The sequence below is a fragment of the Aspergillus puulaauensis genome, chromosome 5 (genome assembly GCF_016861865.1).
Source record: "Aspergillus puulaauensis MK2 DNA, chromosome 5, nearly complete sequence".
NCBI lineage: Eukaryota > Fungi > Ascomycota > Eurotiomycetes > Eurotiales > Aspergillaceae > Aspergillus > Aspergillus puulaauensis.
The window spans coordinates 3784464-3804412 of NC_054861.1; the positions used below are offsets into that span (position 1 = coordinate 3784464).

At 51.8% G+C, this 19949-nt stretch overlaps 10 protein-coding genes across 10 annotated transcripts; 4 read left to right on the forward strand and 6 right to left on the reverse strand.

Annotated features, from left to right (window-relative positions):
- Nucleotides 1-1619: 1619 nt before the first annotated feature.
- On the forward strand, nt 1620-2077 carry APUU_51461S (uncharacterized protein; the record flags this gene model as incomplete). The annotated part of the gene is made up of 3 exons (XM_041706571.1): nt 1620-1843; nt 1899-1963; nt 2022-2077. 3 exons carry the CDS (start codon nt 1620-1622, stop codon nt 2075-2077), a joined length of 345 nt encoding a protein of 114 aa, XP_041558944.1.
- An 874-nt stretch (nt 2078-2951) lies between these two features.
- APUU_51462A (glutathione S-transferase family protein) lies at nt 2952-3744 on the reverse strand (the record flags this gene model as incomplete). The annotated part of the gene is made up of 2 exons (XM_041706572.1): nt 2952-3513; nt 3575-3744. The coding sequence occupies 2 exons, from the start codon at nt 3742-3744 to the stop codon at nt 2952-2954; spliced, it is 732 nt and encodes a 243-aa protein (XP_041558945.1).
- A 415-nt stretch (nt 3745-4159) lies between these two features.
- Nucleotides 4160-5491, reverse strand: APUU_51463A (uncharacterized protein; the record flags this gene model as incomplete). Its single annotated transcript, XM_041706574.1, has 5 exons — nt 4160-4565; nt 4624-5149; nt 5208-5244; nt 5296-5321; nt 5374-5491. The coding sequence occupies 5 exons, from the start codon at nt 5489-5491 to the stop codon at nt 4160-4162; spliced, it is 1113 nt and encodes a 370-aa protein (XP_041558946.1).
- Nucleotides 5492-6188: 697 nt separating this feature from the next.
- APUU_51464S (uncharacterized protein) lies at nt 6189-8347 on the forward strand (the record flags this gene model as incomplete). Its single annotated transcript, XM_041706575.1, has 4 exons — nt 6189-6688; nt 6745-7147; nt 7204-7219; nt 7269-8347. The coding sequence occupies 4 exons, from the start codon at nt 6189-6191 to the stop codon at nt 8345-8347; spliced, it is 1998 nt and encodes a 665-aa protein (XP_041558947.1).
- Nucleotides 8348-9949: 1602 nt separating this feature from the next.
- On the forward strand, nt 9950-11135 carry APUU_51465S (uncharacterized protein; the record flags this gene model as incomplete). Its single annotated transcript, XM_041706576.1, has 2 exons — nt 9950-11049; nt 11114-11135. The coding sequence occupies 2 exons, from the start codon at nt 9950-9952 to the stop codon at nt 11133-11135; spliced, it is 1122 nt and encodes a 373-aa protein (XP_041558948.1).
- Nucleotides 11136-11229: 94 nt separating this feature from the next.
- On the reverse strand, nt 11230-12930 carry APUU_51466A (FAD-dependent oxidoreductase; the record flags this gene model as incomplete). Its single annotated transcript, XM_041706577.1, has 1 exon — nt 11230-12930. The coding sequence occupies one exon, from the start codon at nt 12928-12930 to the stop codon at nt 11230-11232; it is 1701 nt and encodes a 566-aa protein (XP_041558949.1).
- Nucleotides 12931-13333: 403 nt separating this feature from the next.
- On the forward strand, nt 13334-15112 carry helE (3-ketosteroid 1-dehydrogenase helE; the record flags this gene model as incomplete). Its single annotated transcript, XM_041706578.1, has 1 exon — nt 13334-15112. The coding sequence occupies one exon, from the start codon at nt 13334-13336 to the stop codon at nt 15110-15112; it is 1779 nt and encodes a 592-aa protein (XP_041558950.1).
- A 192-nt stretch (nt 15113-15304) lies between these two features.
- Nucleotides 15305-16941, reverse strand: APUU_51468A (uncharacterized protein; the record flags this gene model as incomplete). Its single annotated transcript, XM_041706579.1, has 2 exons — nt 15305-15833; nt 15884-16941. The coding sequence occupies 2 exons, from the start codon at nt 16939-16941 to the stop codon at nt 15305-15307; spliced, it is 1587 nt and encodes a 528-aa protein (XP_041558951.1).
- A 216-nt stretch (nt 16942-17157) lies between these two features.
- Nucleotides 17158-17517, reverse strand: APUU_51469A (uncharacterized protein; the record flags this gene model as incomplete). The annotated part of the gene is made up of 2 exons (XM_041706580.1): nt 17158-17382; nt 17467-17517. The coding sequence occupies 2 exons, from the start codon at nt 17515-17517 to the stop codon at nt 17158-17160; spliced, it is 276 nt and encodes a 91-aa protein (XP_041558952.1).
- A 332-nt stretch (nt 17518-17849) lies between these two features.
- Nucleotides 17850-19729, reverse strand: APUU_51470A (sugar porter family MFS transporter; the record flags this gene model as incomplete). The annotated part of the gene is made up of 5 exons (XM_041706581.1): nt 17850-18277; nt 18335-19023; nt 19070-19129; nt 19182-19378; nt 19442-19729. 5 exons carry the CDS (start codon nt 19727-19729, stop codon nt 17850-17852), a joined length of 1662 nt encoding a protein of 553 aa, XP_041558953.1.
- Nucleotides 19730-19949: the final 220 nt, after the last annotated feature.

The window sequence follows — 19949 nt, forward strand, 5'->3', positions numbered from 1 at the left end:
CATCAGCTCACCGGCATAAATTCGGGCACGCTGAGGTCGTCGGAGTATCCGAGACCTAACTGTCTAAGCGAAGCGTGGTTCGCTAATACCGCGCAGCCAGAGCAGAGATAACTACTTCACACCTACTAAGTATTTTAACTCTGTACCATCAAGGTGTCCAGCTTATCTCGTTGACAGTTCTAAATTAGGAGAAGAGATAGGCAACAGAAGAGAGGGCCGCAAGTTGCTTGCGAGCTACTCCACAGCCAACTATACCGATATTATCAACCGTAGGAGGCTGCGAGGCTAAACAGCCCCTGCAAGGCGCCGAAAGACTCCGCCACGCCCGATTGAAGGATGGACACGTCAGTTTTCTTCACGTTGGCGTAAGTTGTCAGTTCCTCCGGGGGTAAGCTGATGTCGATCATGGGCGGCCTTAACAGGGATCTTATCCTGTCAAGCTCAGTCCACAGCCCTTGTGCTTGCGAAAGCCATCAACAGCCACCCGCTGTTAGGTAACTGCTAGTCGATGCTTGGTTCGTCTTCTGAGATTGTGGATCGAATAAGATTTCCCTTTGTTTTCCTTCGCTCCCGTTGACAGGGATCATGCGAGCTCCCCCACAAATCCGGCGAACTTGGCGCACGCTATGCCCTAGTTTGGGTCTTGCGTCGAGAATCAGAGTACAGAACTGCCGAGATAACTCCGGATATTGGGAGGCCTAGAACCTTAGCTTTAGACGTAGAGATGTATTCCTTCGCCTACTAGGTTGAATGCCCGCATTCCTCACGATATTGAACGACAACGCCAATTGGATCTGGACGGGCATACTGCATCCTGGGCATCTTCTATTCCTATGTTCCTCAACTCAACCTCGTCTGAGCACTACTCCAAACCCCATAAAAATAGGGTACAGCGTACTGAGAATGCACACGAGAGTATTAGGTCTAGAGTGCGGTTCGCCTGGCTACGCCGACGGGGTCTCGTATTCGTCCTTGCCCGGGGGGCCTTGACTACGGAAGAGCCACACTTATGCAGGGCGAGAATCAGTACCTGATTAAGATTGTTCAATGGTCGCCTTAATGCCTGCTACTAGTTCTGTGGTGATATTTGCTGTACTTCGTACTCTGGGTCATGTACCTTTGGCCCTAACATTGTTCAGTTAGGCGTGGTGAACCATTCAATGGAGCCTTGTGGTATCCTCTTCACCGGCCAAGAGTCCACCAATGTGTTTCATAGCTCCTTTCCTGGCTATGCACATGGGCCTTTCTGCTCAGTTAGGATGCACGCTGCGCTGAGAGCGACTGCGGTCGACTTCCAAAGATAGGACCGCGCAACCCACCTTGATCCTGAATGGAGCGCGGTCACCCAGAGTAAGACCTTGATCCTTGTATAGCAACAAAACAAACCGTGCGGTCCGTGACAGCGAGGCTACATAGCCCCGTTAAGGCGAGCAGCAACATCGATGAACGGACTTACCATCAGACTCAGCTTCAATCGCGAGTTCTGAGGCGTCGAAAAAGCTATATAAGGAGGCATCCATCCCGTCAATATCCTCATTCTTCTCATCATCAACTCAATCTTCTCTCTACAGTCCAATTCAGATTTCTACATCTTCCCAACCAACTTTCAAACAATCAAAATGAAGGCCGCTACCGTCATCTCTGCCCTTGCCATCGCCACCGGCGCCGCTGCTGCCGGCGTCCAGTGCGGCGAGAACTACGCTCCCGTCAGCAACATCAAGAACTGCATCAACTTCCTCAAGGACAAGGGCACCGCTCAGTGCAAGGTTGGCGGCAGCTACGGCGGCTTCTGCAAGGATGGAGATGCTGTGATCCTTGGCCACGGTACCACCGAGACTAACTGGTATGTCAGCCCCCTTCTGCCACGGACATTTGTGGTATCTAACATATCCCTCTAGCCAAAACATTGCTGCCGCTGCCGAGGCCGTTCTCGGACAGTGCACTAGCGGTAGCACCGCTGGAGGTGAGTTATCTATTTCTGACTTTGCTTTGCACCGAATATATGGGCTGATTTATCTCAGGACGTTCTACCATCGGTGGTAACGACAACATCTACATCACCGTCAAGCACGCCTAGATTGCTTGCACGCCCGAAAGTACTTCGGAATTCCTGGGGGTTGGGTATCTAGATATAGAGCCATGGTTTTGGAGGAAGGGGTTGCTAGCAATGGCTGGACTGTCACTCCTTTGATAGGGTACTTGCAAGACGCCTAGAATGTTATTGTTATTTTTGCTCTATTTTATGCCTCACGAAGTAATCCGTAAGATGAACTATCCTTTTACCTTGTCTTTATAGTATCATTTTTACGAGTTAACTTAGAATCCAGCCTTTATGCAGCCAGTAAGCCATAGCGCCACCCCCGAATCCAACGCCAACTTGGCTTACGCCGAGTCTCTCAGCCCCTAGACTAGTTGAGGTTTAGATTTAGTCCGACTTCGGCCATCTGAACCTGCAGAAAACGAGATTATGCAGAGCTTTTAGGGGTATATGGTATAACCCTGAATCTGCTTTGCAAACTATTAACCTATAATAGACGTTGTCCAATCCTTAACTCCTCAAGTTGCTACTCTGTTATGCTGCAGATAGCTGGCTAGCCACCAGCCTTGTATACTTTCTTAGTTCGGTATATCGAGTCTATAGGCGGGAACGGTGGAGCTGGTTGCCCCTTCCTATCAAAAACATGTCCCTCTTCGTTGCACCTTCTTCTTTCAAAGGGTCAATATATAATATTGGATACACTGTCTCAATTAGCGAGGCGACTTTCTACTTAGAAGCAAGCATGATCTGCCCTTAGCGTTGGATTCCTGGCGTCGGCCAAAATACGCCCCGAAATCGAAGCTACCAGGATAAGAAGCTTACCACGGGTATATTTAGTGAGCAATACAAAGTATCATTTGCGTGTCTTGAAACTCAAGAATACATACACATTTCTGATCCCCCATCCACCCATTCAATCCTCCTTCTCCATATAAGGCAAACACGCCTCATAAATCTGTTTATATCCATCATACTTAGAGATCCGCTGAAACACCCCCTCATCAATAACCCTCGCATTCTGAAGAGCCCCAGCAATAAAAAAGTCAGTGTAGCTAGGCCGATCACCCAGCAAAAACGGCCCATCGGCCTTATTCCTTTGCATGAGGCCGCCAACGGCACGAATATCTCCATCCGCCGCGTCCCAGGTTTCGTCCTCGTTCGCGAGTAACTCTTCAAGCCGACGTCCGATTTTGGGCTCGCGCGTCTGGCGGAAGTATTCCCCCGCCTGGGGTGACAGGATATTTACCTCGCGCGCCATAATGGACTTCCCGAAGATGGTGCCGACGACGGCGCGCGCCTTGGACTCGATCTCGCGGCCGAGTGCGGAGGTTAGTGGGACGGGTGGGTCGGGGTATGTTGATTCGAGAAACTCTGCGATCTGCGCGGATTCCATGATGTATTTGTTGCTTGGGATGTGGTGGATTGTGGGCACGGTGTATTTTATTGTGGACTCTGTGGTGGCGGGGGGAATGCCGCTGCATGGGTATATTTTGGTTAGTGGTTCGAAGGTTATTGATAGAAAATGGGGTGGCATACAGCTCTTTCAGTGTTGGCTCGATGTCCTGGAATTCAAGGAAGATAGTCCTGTAGGCGATGCGCTTGTAGTTCAGCATGAGGCGGATGCGCCAGACCACGGGCGAGAAGCAGATGTTCTTGGTGCACGCCAGGTCGTAGAGAACGATCTCGGGCTCACGTAGGGCGGCCATCTCGAACTGAATGGTTGTTAGTGAAGATCCAGCAAAGACGTTGGAACTGTGGACAAGCTCACTCAGGGGTTGACACGGAGAGGGGTAGTTGGAATACGAGGTGTAAGCACAAGCCACTCTCCCAGTGACATCAGTTAGATATAGCATCCCGCTACACGCGCTTCCGCCCGATCTAGAACATACCGGTATAAATGGTATAAATCATGAATGTCCCCCACTTCAGCCAACCCAGTGACTACGTAGAATAAAAATAAAGCCGCCGATCTCGATCCGATTCCGATTCCGATGCGGGCCGTTCCCGCTAAGCCCAATCGATCATCACATCTGAAACAACTAACAAGTCTATCTTGCCTGCAGGTGAATGAAACATTGAAATTTGTGGTCTATCAGTAACTTTCATTATTAAATTTTTAAATTATATCCCGTCTTTTGGCGATACAGCAGAGTGCGTTTCCTGCCTTATAATACCCTCCTGGCTAGTGTCAGTCCCATCGTGTGCTTTAATATTTCCCATCATGATATAAGAAGCGCGCTCTCGACCCCGGCGAGCGCCACTGCGGGTGCCACTTCCACCTCCCATCGTTGCTGACCAAGAAGGCTTTGTTCGGCGGCGCCGCTCCGAATTCCGATCAATGCTGGACCAGATCCGAGGGGCAATGCGGCTGAGCAAGGCCGGAAACGCCGTGGCGGATGCTGTCATTATCGCGACATTCACCTCGATACTGGACGTGATATGGCCAATATCGTAGGTGGGATCGGGGTTATCCGGGCGGTATCTGTGTGCGTACACCGCTAAACGGGCGATTCCAACGGCAGTGACTCTGCAGGGCAAGTCGTGGTGAGATGAGAGCAGTACACTTTAGAAATTGGGAGACATACATTACACCCATACTTAAAACCACAATGATAGCAATCTTCTTCCGACGGTGCATCTGTAGCCGCCAGACAATGATGCTGGGGATGCATAGCAGCCATATATCAGTTACGATGGTGAAGCTGGCCGAGCCGAGAAAGAACCCGACTTGTGCGATGCACGTTCCGCCTTTCACTAGTTCTCCATCCTTCATTCCATTTTCATCTGCCCCGGCGGCCTTTTGCGCGGCTAGATCCATGGCCGGGTGGGCGTACGCATAGCGCAGGGGAGTGCATTGGAACAGGTCAGCCAGAAATATAGCAATCATGAGCGCAATATTAACCCAGAATAAAAGGCGGAGGTTCCAACGGACAACGGGCCGACGGTCTTCGAGGCGGCCCATGAAGATGATGACAGAGGCTTTGACGATGGCTAGGATGGGATTGTAGAGGAGTTGGTTTGCTATGTTGTATTTCTCCCCAAGGACTTGTTCGTCGAGACTTTGCTTTGGAATGTCCCAGACGTGGTATCCTTGCCAGGTGACTGTTGTATCTGTATGATAGACAAGAGGCCATTAGCAATGGGAGAGGAACTGGCATCGGGTACGTACACATCCAGTCCGTGGCTGCCTGTCCAACTGCGAGTAACTAGTGCTTAGGTTAGACACAAGGCCGGGTCGTAAAGGGCAAGAGGCATACCCATGCAACAATAATTAAGCCATCATCTAGGAAATTAGCCTGATAGCCAATATGTGCTCTGGTCGTCAGCTAACTCACCCCAGCCAAATTGTCGGATGAGATATCGCGAGTAGAATCTCAATATAACCACCAGTGTACTGAGGGCTGGGAAGATGGCGATAACGATCAACCCCGGCTTTTGAATGCTGTCTGCCATGGTCTGGCACAAGCCGGTTAACGAGGTTAACGTAGCAATACCTGCACATAATCCCGTACCTCAATTGGATTGATACGAGGGCCTCAACCCATGTCGAGCGCGGTTACGCCAGCGAAGCCCAGAATTGAGTGTCGGATCCAAGTGAGTGATCCGGATATCAGTTGAGCTGGGACGGTCCAGCACGGTCCCTGAGCACATATATGCCACCGGCATCGGGACACAACCTCGACACCATCTTGAAAAGTTTAATTCTTAATTTCCAAATACTCGGGCTCGGAGGGAGAGAGACGAATCTCCGGGGGGTTGCTGTTCCTCGTAACTCCAATACTTGTCGCTCGTATATTCCCGGTTGTTACTTGCCGTGGCGCTTATGATAGGCGGATTAACCGTCATTTACAAGACACCAGGATCTGTTACCTTGCGATTCCCCGGTGGTAAATTGACTTTGGTGGATTGGGGGCGGGAACCATATTGTATTTTTTGGAGACCAAAGTTGGATCGATCGAATTCCGGCTTACTGCTCCACTCCAGATTGGCTGTTTAATGAATCCACATTGTATCTGAAACCCGGCAATCACCGGAACGTGTTCGTCTGGTCCTGATTGGGGCCCCTGTGGAAGGAAGAAAGGGGCCGAGATGCAGCATGTATCGCCAATAATGCAGATGCGCTGGCTTTGATCACTCCCCTTTTAATCAAATGCCGGAACTTAAATCGACGACAAACTCTCTCTCGCCTTCCAGACTCCCGCACACCTTCGTATCCTTCCAAGTCAAAATGGGGGTGTTCACGCCGCGCGCCCTATGCCTCCTCCTGGCCACTGTCGCCGCAACTACAGGCAGTCCCTTCGGTGCACTGGGCAGCACGGTGTCCCCGAGTGGCAAGGAATACTTCGACTTCGAGAAGGTCCAGCTCCAGCCTACCGATCTGCAGCGTCTGGGTGATTCCGAGGCAGCCCTATTCGACTTCGATTCGTTGGATGGTCACAATGCCAATGCCCCCCGGTCGCAGGCCTCCTGCAAGGTTTATCCAGGAGACGAGTCTTGGCCAGACGACGCCAAATGGGCCTCGCTGAACAAGACAACTGGAGGGTCTCTGATCAGGGCTGTTCCTCGCGCATCAACATGCTACAGTGGCTCCGGGCATGATGCTGCTGACTGCCAATACCTGACCTCGCAATGGACCAATTCGCATTTCCAGTATATCTCTCACATGTTTGCACACCTGTCGTATTATTCTGTGCTAACACCACCAGTCTCCCCGACCCTATTGAAATGTTGTCCCCTGTATACCAGGGCCTCACGTGCCAGCCCACCAACGACACTGACGCAAAATGCACCATGGGTGGTTACCCTCTTTACGTTATCAATGCCACCAATGTTGCCCAGGTCCAGCTGGGCATTAATTTCGCACGCGAGACGGGCATCCGCTTGGTCGTCAAGAACACGGGTCACGACTTCTCAGGCAAGTCCGGTGGCGGTGGTTCCCTGAGTATCTGGACACATAACCTCAAAGACGCCAAGTACATTGAAAACTACAAGGCTGAAGGGACGGAGTGGACTGGGGCAGCTTTTAAATTGGGATCCGGGGTTCAGGCGTATGAGATCTATAAGACCGCGGCGGAGCACGGTTTGATGGTTGTGGGGGGTGAAGGCCAGGTATGTCGTAGCCAGCCATTGATGTTGAGTCACACTAACTAGCTCGTTTTGATAAGACTGTCGGTGTAATGGGTAAGAATTTTCACCATCCATCTCCTCCTACTCAATTAACGAGATATAGGTGGCTATATTCTTGGCGGAGGCCACTCCCCACTGAGCTCCATCTACGGCATGGGCGCGGACCAGGCGCTCTCAATGGAAGTTGTTACTCCAGACGGAAGATTCCTGACGGCGTCGTTCGTCGAGAACCAAGAGTTGTTCTGGGCATTGCGCGGTGGAGGTGGCGCCACCTTCGGAGTCGTCACATCCGTCACTGTCAAGGCATACCCGACAATCCCTGCGACAACATCAACATTCACCTTCTCTACCGGCGACGATATCTCGTATGACAGCTTCTGGGCGGGCTTCAGAGCCTACCTTGATTATTTCATCCCCCACTCCGACGCAGGCATCTACTCGTACTTCTTCATTACGCCGACGGCAGATGGCGGATTCAATTTCCTCATGCAACCCTTCTTTGCTCCTAACAAGACCCTCGAAGAGACTAATGCCCTTCTCGAGCCCTGGTTCAAACAATTGAAGGAATTGGGCATCGAATTTACCCCGAAAACAACCCACTACGATAACTACTACGACGCATGGCTAGACTCTTTCCCCCTCGAGACCGTAGAGAAGACAGCAGTCGGAACATCCTCCCGTCTCTTCCCACGAGAAAACTGGCAGGACGAGTCCCTTCTAAACCGGACTTTCGATGCCATCAAGGCATCATCCGACGCAGGCCTCACCCTCATCGCCTTCAACATGGCCCCGACTCTCGAAAACGGCGGAAACCCCGATAACGCAGTTAATCCCGCGTGGCGAAAGGCCGTCATGCATGCTATTTCCAGCGTCAACTGGGCTGAGGATGCCACCGTAGACGAAATCAAGACAGCGCGCCACGAGTTCACTTACAAGCACATGCAACGTTGGCGGGACGCCAGTCCTGGCTCCGGTGCCTACCTGTCCGAGTCGGATCGGATGGAGCCGGATTTCCAGCAGGCGTTCTATGGGTCGAGTTATGACCGTCTCCTGGCCCTGAAGAAGAAGCTCGATCCGAAGAATGTGTTTTATGCGGTCACGGCGGTTGGCAGTGAGTTCTGGCGGGTTATCACTGAGAATGGGCTTCCTGCGGAGAATGGCAAGCTTTGCCGGGTTGACTAAATAGTGGCTGTTAGCATATAATTGGCATAATCTAGAACCTATCTAATTGTTAACTTCTGATCCTGCCCGAAGACTTTCTGCCTATTGTGGCCTTCCCTCCCGGGGCTGGGCCATCAAGTACATCGAACATGGACAGCCGTAAAGTAGCGCTGTATTCTATCTCACCATGCTGCGATCGGCTCATAGTTCCGAATTGGGCCATTTCGGAACCACATCCGATGTGGAACTGTCAAATTAACCAAGGCCAAGCTAGGTGCGAACGTGGCATATAGTGGTGGTGCCGTGGTGGTTGTATTCAACCGCGAACACCCGATGCCATAATCCCGTCGCAAACCACTTGTATTATGTTTTGTATAAGCTCATAAATTTGGTTTCTTTTCTAGTTGCTCTTACATCAATTATAAATTATCACCATTCCAACTGTTGCCAATTAATTTTGTGATGCGGCTCATCCAATCCCAAAGACCTCACAAAAATATAGATATATATATATACCTGCAGACGAGTATCAGGACAACCAGCCCAGTACACACTACCATTACACTAATGTGACATCCTACATTACCACAGAATAATCCGGCTATTACGCACTCAACATTACTTCTAATGACACGCAGAGCTCGAAGGCGGCAGTGCTGGCAGCTCCAAATGGTGATAAGCATTGCGGCGTTGGGCTCTGCATAGGGCTAACAACCTGATTGGTTCGTTGTGTTGAGCTTCGCCTTGAACGTGGCGATCCCTACCAATAACAGCTATGCCACTAGTCCAAATAGAGCAGTCGAGTAGTCGGACCAATCATGTTTTATCCCTCATGCTCAGCTCTGTCCCAGTTATGGCCAGGGCTTAGGCTGCAATTGATTGCTGCGGTCACTATATAAATACGACGTCAAATCGCCTGCATTTCCTGACTTTGTACATATCATTCATTTTTTATTCATCATGTTGCTACCATCTGTCTCCCTCAAAGCTATAGGGCTCGTTGGCTTTATCACCACTGCAGCGGCATCAGCCTACAAATGCAAGCCTGGAAATCCTTGCTGGCCTTCGAGCGAGCAATGGGAGAGCTTCAACGGGAGTCTATCCGGCAACCTTCACCGAACAATTCCCTACGCCGCAAGCTGCTACTATGACTCCCCATACTACAACCATGCAGCATGCGACGTCGCTGAAGCCGGCTACTACATAAACCAACCACGGACAGGCGTATACGGTGCAACAACAGGTCTCAATTGGGAATCATGTCACTCTCAAACATGTGCACTCAATGCGGCGAATACGTCTCAGCACCTTTCCGATCAATGTTACCTCGGCTGACTGTCGCCGTTGTATGTCGATGCCCATGAACCCAGGCATGTTGTCACTGCTGTGAAATTTGCCCAGGCACATAGGCTGCGGGTTAGTATCAAGAACACAGGACATGACTATCTCGGCCGCTCCACTCGCCCTAATACCCTTGCTATCTGGACTCACAATATCAATACCACCAAATACCACGAAACCTTTACAGCGTCGAATTGTCCTGCCGCAAATGGCAAACATATCGGAGAAATAGGCGCTGGTGCGCAGGCGGCCGATGTGTACACTTACTTTCAGAAATTCAACATGGACGTTACCGGTGGAAACGAAGGCTCCGTTGGCCTAGCCGGTGGGTACGGGCAAGGAGGCGGACATGGCGTGTTTGGTCCGTCCTACGGCCTTATGGTGGACAACGCAGTTGAATTCGACGTCGTCACTGCCGATGGGAAATTCCGCACTATAAACCAGTGCAACGACCCCGACCTCTTCTGGGCTATGCGTGGCGGAGGAGGTGGCGCCTTTGCTATTCTAACGAGTTACCGATTCCAGCTTCATCCTGCGGTTAAGATAAATGTGTACTCATTCAAAGCGCATTTCGCGACGCAGGGGAAGAACACTACTGGGACGAATTACCCTGCGCTCCAGAAAATTCTCACACAACATGCAACGCACCAGCCTGTGTGGTCTCATAATAACATCTCAGGACACGCCTACTACTGGCCTTCAAAAGCCGAGATATACCTCGTCCTTCCTTCAAACAACGTCACTGCGCTGAAGGCGTTAACTACGGAATTCTCGTCCTTCCTAACAAATCAGTCCGACATCCACGTCTCAGAAAGCAAATACACCACCTATCCCTCCTATACCGGCTTCCTGAATCTCACCAGTAGCATCGCGGCGAGGTTAACACCGGCCGGAATCTTCGAGGCTGTCGCCAGCAGACTCATCCCGGAATCCCTGTTCGAATCAAACAACACTATCTCCGACCTGGTCGATGCCTTCTTAGGTGGAGTCCACCTTAGCAACAAGCTCATCCCTGATGACGGCACCCTGGCGCAGATTATAATGACCACACCCGTGAATGTACAGAACGGGAACACGACGAGCGTTAACCCTGCCTGGCGGGATGCCCTCTGGCACACGATCATGACAGGTGGATGGCCGACGAAACTTGCACGCGAAGAAGAGGCGAAACTACAAGACGCGTGGCTAGGGACTGTGCAGGAATTGAAGGAGTTGACACCTGGGGGTGGAGCTTATGTGAATGAGGCGCATTATCTAGAGCCGGAGTGGGAAGACACGTTCTTTGGTGGGAATTATGAGGCGCTTTTGGGGATCAAGAGGAGGTATGATCCGGGGCGGTTCTTTGATTGTTGGAAGTGTGTGGGCTGGGAGGGGGTGTCTGAGTAGGTTTATTCCATGTCGGACTTATTTTTGAGTATCATGTTGCTGATCCTGGAGGTCTTATAGTCAATATTCCTGCTACGAGTAGATTGTATCAGCAAGCATTTCTCATTAGGTATATTAGGATTGGTGGATTTAGTGTACATATCATGGCAGGCCTACGGCTCTAAGAGCTCAAGACGCTACTGTTCAAATGAACTACGTTGTAGATGACTCGCAGCATGCTCACCAGCCCTGATACCAGCAAAAACCCCATCAGCAAGAGAAAGCCCGCTCACATAGCTATTCGAACAGATACCAACAGCAGTCCTCCCAGCCGCATACAGACCGCCAATAGTCGTATTATCCCCTCGCAGAACTAATCCAGATTTACCGTCCACGCGCAACCCCCCCAGTGTAAGTCCATGAACAACATGGAGCCCGGTCCGTCGCGGGGAGATATCGAGTGCATAGAACGGGGGTTTGGCGATTGGGGAGCAGAATTCGGCATGTTTATTCATTGGGTCTGGCTTTCCTTCCCCAATTGCATCGTTGTATGAAGTGATAGTATTGTGAAGCCCAGTAGGAGGAAGGTCTAGCTTTGTGGCAAGATCTTGGAGAGATGAAGCCTTGACATGGTCCCATTTCAGCGAATGGAGTCGTGGAATGCAGAATTCCGGCCTTGTCTGTTCACGCAGCTGCTTCGTCGCCTTGTCCCGCTGCGAAGAGTCTAGAATGAGGTATGCCCTGCCGTTGTGATCTCTGACCATCCTGTCTGTTAGAAACGCACCGTAGATGTCCTCGCATACGAAGCGCTGCCCGGACTGCGAGACAATAACGCCCTCAAGAAGCGCCGTCGGGGGATACAGGAATCGCCACGCAGACATGTTGTCCATTTTGTCTACTGAGCCACCGACAGACTGTCCCAGGCGTATCCCCGACCCGTCATCGCCTCTCGTTCCTAGTGGCGCAACCTGCGAGTATTGCGGGAGGTATTGCTGTCGCATATCCTCGTTGAAGGTAAAACCACCCGCAGCCAGAATTACAGCAGGGGCCTTGAGAGACATTGCCAAAGCGTCTCGGTTCCATATACGATCCGCCCGACTCAGGAACCAGTCCGCGACGCCTGGAAATGCAAGCTGGAATGCCTTCCCGACTGAAGTCAGGGTTCGATGTCGAGAAAAGCCCTTGCCTGTGGCCTGGAGGCATTTAAAGTCGATACCCTTTGCAGACCCATCTTCATTGACAAGTATACGATCGACCTTGGCTGCCGGTAGAAATTTCACGCCTGCATCCAGGGCACTGCGAAACAGCGGCTTCCACAGTTGATCCCCAGACAACCCACGCCCAACAACCCGATGCCCCCTCGGCGCCGGCGTCGCCACTGTGTTGTATGGATACACCTTCTCATTCCCTGAAAAGATAAGATAGTGTTTATCGGACGGAAAGCTCGTTTTATGAGGACACAGCGACGCCTCGAATTTCACCCCGCGCGACTCCAGCCATTCAATACGAGAGGCACTCTCATTGCAGAACCGGCGCAGCGTGTCTTCATCGACGGCGTCGCGTGTTTCGGCTTTCAAGTACCGGAACATGTTCTCTGGTGTGTCGTCGCCGTATCCGACGGCTTTTTGGTATGATGTGCCTCCGCCCGCGTAGACGACGCCTCCGGATAGGGCTGTTGCGCCGCCGCCGTGTGCGTCGTCGAGCAGGACTACTGAGGCGCCTTTCTCCGCTGCGGCGATGCTGGCTGTCACGCCTGCTACCCCGGCGCCGACGACGATGACATCGGCATCTGGGTGGTTGGGTTTCGAGGACAGTTGGCGGGGGGGTCCAGAGAAGCGGGTTTGGATAGCCTGCTGCAGGGCTCGCCCCGGATATCCTCTTGGTTTAAAGCACAACATGTTTGATATTGAGAGTCTCCAGAATGTGGAGGATTAACAGGAACACATGTTAATTAATGACAGCTGGGCCAGCGACTAGTGAGTGACAACTGAAGACTAGTGACTAGTGAGTGGCAGCGGGGGTGGCTTGGAGTCAGTCAAGTTGCAGTGAATAAGCAGGAATTAATTTTCCAGTTAGAATGTGACTAGTTAGCTAGTGAACTACTGATAGTGGACCATTTAATCAACTAATTATCTCCTCTACAGGATTTACCCCTTGTTAACAGCAGGGGATGCTTACGAGTCAGTCAACTTGCAGTGAATAGCGTCTTGGCGACGCGATTCTCCTCTCCAGCTTCCCAAGCTGATCTGCTGCTTCACACTTGCACTGCTCGAGAGTATTATCCTTTCCCGGCTCTTGCCCATGTATAGTCTCAGACACTGCGCCCGGTGCGCTGTCACGAAGGGCAACCGTGTCCGGCCGTTATCCACCACACCACAACGAACAGGAGATACATCGAGGAACTTCGACGAAGAGACCGATGTGCTAATCATCGGCTCCGGAGCCGGGGCTTTAACAGCCAGCTTGAGAGCAAGAAAGCTGGGACTGCGCACCGTCATAATCGAGAAAGAATCCACGATCGGGGGCGCCTCGGCCGTATCTGGCGGAGGGCTATGGATCCCCTGTAATCCAGTGTCCGCAGCCGCCGGTATCAAGGATTCTAAACAGGCAGCTCTGAGATACTTCGAGCAAGCCGTTGGAGACACTGGTCCGGCATCGTCACTGGCGAGGAGGAACGCGTACGTCGACAACGGCCCGAAGATGGTTCAGTTTCTGCAGCAGCTGGGCTTCCAGTTCCATTTCAGCAAAGGATACCCTGACTACTACCCGGACCTAGAGGGTGCGATTAGTAGCGGCGGAGGCCGCACGATAGAGTCAAAGGTCTTCAATGTGAAGAAGCTGGATAAAGAGTGGCGGGCCAAGTTGCCGCCCCCGTTATCCCCAGTCGCGATATATGGGAATGATGCGCCTGTGATCACTCGTTCCATGTCGTCTCCAGGTGCTTTCCTTCATACAGTTCGAGTGATGCTGCCACTGATGGTCAGGGCACTTGCTGGCCAGGAACTAGTTAGCCTGGGAATGGGCTTGGTGGCACAGCTGCTATACCTTAACTTGAAACACGGAAGCACGGACATTCGCGTGAACACGAAGATTTCGCGGCTCATACAGGGGAAAGAAGGCGGTATCCATGGCGCTGAGGTGCAATCACTCCAAGGAGACTCTATCAAGAAAATAGGGGCAACAAAAGGAGTCATCCTCGCAGCAGGTGGCTTTGCACAGAACAAAAAAATGCGAGAGCAGTTCATGCCCAGTCCTGCCAGTACAACGTGGACCAGCTCACCAAAAGGAGATACAGGCGATGCCATTACTGAAGGTATACGAGTTGGCGCAGACACGGCCTTGATGGACGATGCCTGGTGGGGACCAACCATCGTGGACCCGGTCACTTTCAAAAACCATTTTGCCCTGAGTGAGCGTGCAAGACCGCATTGCTTTATCGTTGATTCTAGTGGCTGCCGTTTCATGAATGAAGCTCAGAGTTATACTGATGCTGGCCACGATCAGTATGCCAGGAATGAGAAGGTCAGCGCTATCCCGGCCTGGTTGATCATGGACAGCGACTACCGCAATAGATACATGCTTGGAAAGCTGCTCCCGAGAACGAAGCCCTCGAAGGAGGCTCTATCCCGGAAAGTAATGTTCCAGGCCGAATCGATCGAGGACCTGGCGCAGCAGATTGGAATCGATCCGGCCGCCCTCGCATCCACAACCAGCCGATATAACGAACTTTGTAGAACGGGAGCAGACACTGACTACGGCAAGGGAAACAATGCCTATGACAGTTTCTTCGGAGAGCCCACTGCAAACGGACCAAATCCCAATATGGGAACCGTAGATCGCCCCCCGTACTACGCCGTCGCCATCTGGCCTGGTGACCTGGGAACGAAAGGCGGGCTCTTAACGGACGAGTTTCAACGCGTGCTAGACAAGGAATCACGGCCTATACCGGGGCTGTTTGCTATTGGGAACACGGCTGCGAGTATTATGGGGCGGACCTATTTGGGCGCCGGGTCGACTTTAGGGCCGGCATTGACACATGGGTATATTGTTGCCACTTTCTTAGGAGGCGGTTCTTTGTAATACTGTATATGTTTATGAATTAATGACAAATGGAATAGGAACAGGTCTAACAAACTACAAGCCAATCTCGAACCACCGGTAAAATCACAGCATAATATTAATATCTTCTATATCTATATACTGCAAAGTGAAATAAACTAAGTATCTATAGAGCAATCGCAGCTTCAGAACACCCGTAATAGTAGTAGCAGATTAATCAAACTGTATAGACAGAGCATCTCGCTCCTTCCGCCAGCCCGAACCGCGTACATATACAAGAACAACCGACGGCATCGCAACGATCATCATCAACCCAATAAACGTAAACGACCACCCCCACCCCATACTCGACAACATGTAGTCAATAACAGCCGCCGAAATAGCACCCAGCCAGCATCTCACCAGATCAGCCGCCCCCTGCGTCGCAACAGCCTGGGCGGGATACAGGTCAATCAGGAGCGTGTATATAACCCCCAGCAGCGGCGTTGCGCCCACCCCGATAAGGCCCTGCAGAACTAATGCCACTGCGAGTGACTGCCCGGTTTCGACGACCCAACCGTACGCGATGAATGAGAGCGAGGACATGAGTGCAAACGGGACGGCGACCTGGAGTCTGGCGACTTCGTATGGGAAGTCCGTGGTGGTTTCGGTCTGCTTTTGGTGGCGCAGGATTCTTTTGTAGTTGACATCAAGCAGCTTGCCGCTGAGTACTGAGCCAATGCCCCCGGTGACTCCGTATGGTCTAAAGGCAAATTAGAAGAGTACTGTGAAAGCGGGCATATGTTTACTTACAGAAAAGCGAACCCCACCTCTAAGGTAGTGAGGCCGAACAAGCTGCCGAAATGGCTCCCAGTGGATGCCCACATGGCCGTGATGCCGTAGTAGAGCAGGCTCGCGAACAGAATGAGAATGAACGCATCCTTCTCTGCAAGTATCGTAAAAGCCTGCAGTAGCTGTGCCATGCTAATTTTTTTCTTCGGACTTGTTGAGTCCGTCAGTGGCTTACACTCGCCCTTCGAAGCATACTGTTGCCGCCGTCGAATATTCTCCGTCACAGGCCTCCTCCACCAAGACTTGGGCTCGATGGAGCCATTCCCAACAACATTCCTAGCGGTCTCGGGGATAACCAGGATATACAAAGCCAATTCCGAACCACTGCCGATAGCAAGGAACCAAAAGACACTCCGCCATCCAAACGAGGATGCCAGCGCGCCGCCGATAACCGGGCCAAAGGCGAACGCACCGAATACGCACCCCTGGAGTGTGCCTATGTATCGGCCCCGTTCTGCAGGCGACGCCACATCTGCTGCGACTGCGAATCCAAATGGAACCGCACAGCTGCTCCCCGCGCTCTGGAGACAGCGTAGGATAATCAGCGCCGCGTAAGTGTCCTGCAAAGCAAGCCCGATGTTGGCGGCGGTGTATACTAGCAATGCGACCATCCAGGCTATGCGCCGGCCTTGGAAATCAGAGAGCGACGACATGAGCGCTGGGGTGATGCCCTGGACGAGCGAGAACGCGGTCACGAGCAGGTTCATGTCTGTTGTTGACACGTCGTACTGGGCTTTCAGTGTCGGGAGAATGGGCAGAACGATGTTTGTTGGAATCAGGCAGAGGATCATGGCTAGGCCGGTTAGGAAGATGATGAATATCTTCTCGTTGGTGCTTTTGACGCTGTAGACGCTTTCTGTTGTTGGTGTTGGCTCCCTCGATTCCACCGAGTCAGCGACGGCTGGTGTTTTGTCGGCCTCGGCATGGTCGAGCATGCTGGCCGTGTTCTTGTCGAACTCCTGTGAGTCTCTTGCAGGGATATGGCTCTGAGATACAGCCGCGTTGTCTTTGGAGGCCATGGTCTGGTGCGAGCAAAGCTTTGCTGCGCGGCAGATCTGGAATGCCCTACGCGACTTCGGAAGATCCAGAGAGCAGATAACAACATCGTAAATGTAGATCACGCTGGAACAGCAGAAAAGTAAAAAGATCTTCATAGATTCAGCTGGAGGAAACAGCGTTCCTCAATGTGGCAGCGATCGTATGGAAATCATGACGCCTTGTGGAGCATTAGGCGATCACCCCTTGCATAGACCAATATAAAGGCCCATATCAAGGGGCACAATGCCCAGATCGGAGTCCTGGGTCGAGAGCAGCTCATCGAATACAGAGATCTCGATCAGACGAAGGAATATGATAACATCTCTGGCCACGAATCTAATTTCCGACACGTCAAGGCCGATAGTCACAGGATTGCTGGATTTCGGTGATATCAACGGTAATTGTGTTGTGTAACTTATTATCTAGGAATATTATCCACTATTGCTAATATTTAATTAAAATATACCTGCGTATGCTGTTTCATATGGAAGTAAAGAGATTCGTACCTGCATTCCCCTGTCCATCATGGCAACCCTCAACTGCGATCCATTCTCCATTACGCGTCATATAAACAGTGGTATGCTTCGAGTGTGACTCCCATTCTGTTGGCTGTATCCATTTTCAAAGTCCTCTCCTCCGTATATAAGGCGGGACTTGTTAAGCATCACAGGAAACGATGGCCCCTAACAGCATATGGGCCGATTCCAGCATGATGTCCGGAAATCACGAATTCGTCCTCTGGTACAGAATGCAGACCTTCTCTGTTGCTCATCGTGGACGAATATTTACGACATATACTATGATTTCGCGCTATTGAATACAACTACAGGTATGGTGGGATGAAATGGGTATATTCGCCATTTTCTCACGAGACAGCTCTTCTTCAACGTCAAACATGCTCAGCAACGCCCTCCGCATGCTGCCACTCCCTTTGCGGCCCATCATGAGACGAACTCTTTTTCTCCTGAGGCGAAGTCGAGCGCCCATTCCCCTCATCCTCCTCGGGGAAGACAAACTTGGAGCTCTTCCACGGCTTCACCTTCATCACATACATGGTATCAATCTCCTCCAGTGTCCTCCCCCGCCCTTCAATGACGGCAAAGTAGACCAGGCCCGCAGCTAGGAACAGACACCCTGCAAAGACATACCCGTATCGGAAATCGATGGCCCCCGTGATGAATGGTGTGAAGAATGCCAATAGGAAGTTCCACAGCCAGTTCGAGGCTGTTGCGAGCGACATTGCTCTGGCGCGGTATTCGCTGGGATATAATTCCGCTATTATAGTCCAGACCATAGGGCCCCAGGTAGAGGCGAAGCCTGCGTTGTTAGTATATATCGTGATGGTAGAGGTGGTGGATATGGTTGGCAGCTCACCCAATATAAAAAGACACGCAAAGACCACCATGACAACACCCGCCGTCTTCGTCCTTGACGGGTCCTCTTTATCGAGTTCAAAATGCCCCACAGAGGCAAAAACCATAAACATAACGAACATCCACAGCGCACCGGCAATCAACGACCGTCGCCTTCCATAGTTCTCAATCAGGTACAGACCCAGGAATGTCGTCCCGAAGTTCACCCCGCCCAGGATCATCTGCGTGACGTATGAGTTCTCAATCCCCGCGCCCTGGAAGACAGTCGTCCCGTAGTAGAAGAAGTAATTGGCGCCTGTAAGCTGCTGCAATGCTTGCAGGGCGACACCAACGCCCACGCGGTACGACATCCTCGGAGCCCGGAAGAGTTGCACCCAGGACGCCTGCCCGCGCTCGACCTCGAGCTGGTACTTTTCCTGGATTTCGTCGAATTCGATGCGCAGGGCGCGGTGGTTCCGCGGGATACCGTACATTTTGGACAGAGTGGTCATGGCCCTGTCGGGTTTGTTGTGGCGGTAGTCGTAGCGAGGGCTCTCGGGGAAGAAGGCGATTCCTGCTCCTAGCACGATGGCCCAGAGGTAGGTGATTCCCATTGGGATGCGCCAGGAGGCCGTGTTGGTCATTCTTTCGGTGCCGAAGTTGATGATGTTTGCGATGAGGATGCCCAGGGTTATGAAGAGTTGGTACGTGCTGTGCTGTTAGCAGAGGACTATACCGGGATAGGAGTGAGGCCTACCTGACGAGGGCTCCTCTGATATGTCTTGGTCCAGTTTCTGCTTGGTACATCGGTACGAGACTGCAGATATTAGATAGAGATCGAAATGCGCGATTAGGGCTAGACGACGAACAGGGACAGCCCTCCTACTCCCAAGCCTGCAACCCAGCGACCCACCGCAACTTGATACCATTTCCCAAACGGCGATGAGATCTGGACTGTGATCCCAACACAGACCAAGACGCACCATACACTGATGGACCATTTCCGACCGATCCGGTCTGCAATCGGTGCTGCGACAAGTGCTCCCATCAGGGTTCCAATGGAAAGCTGGAGGTTCACACGGTTCACACGGTCAACAGCTTGAATTAAAAAAAAGGAAGTAAAGCTCACCAAAGCAACTATCAAACCGGCGCGAACATTAGAGAAATGATAAGTCCCGTCCTCTTGCAACTGCCCAAAGCGGCGCAGAAAGTCGTCCATTTCCAGAAACCCTGAGATCTGGCCGGTATCGTAGCCGAAGGTGAATCCTCCCATCGACACGAAAATGCCCATGACGAAGGACCGCCATGTTACGAGCGGGATGGGCGTGTCCACCAGATCTTCGCTGTTGTGTCGGATCGCATGTTGGTCCTGGAAATGCTGGCCGACGTTCGGACGCAGTTTGCTCATTAATCCCATTTTGCAGATGTTCTACGGAATTGAACTGGGCTATTGTACGTCTAGGGTTGGGAGAGAGGTTTAATTAATACCCTGGACTCAATGACCGACTCCCCCAGGTGCAACAGGACGACTCGCCACCCGCCAAAGTCAAATCACCATTCTCCAGACCCCGAGCTGGCAGAGCCATGGGTGTAGCTGTCACCTGGCGCGGGGATAACGCTTGACCATGGAAGCTGTC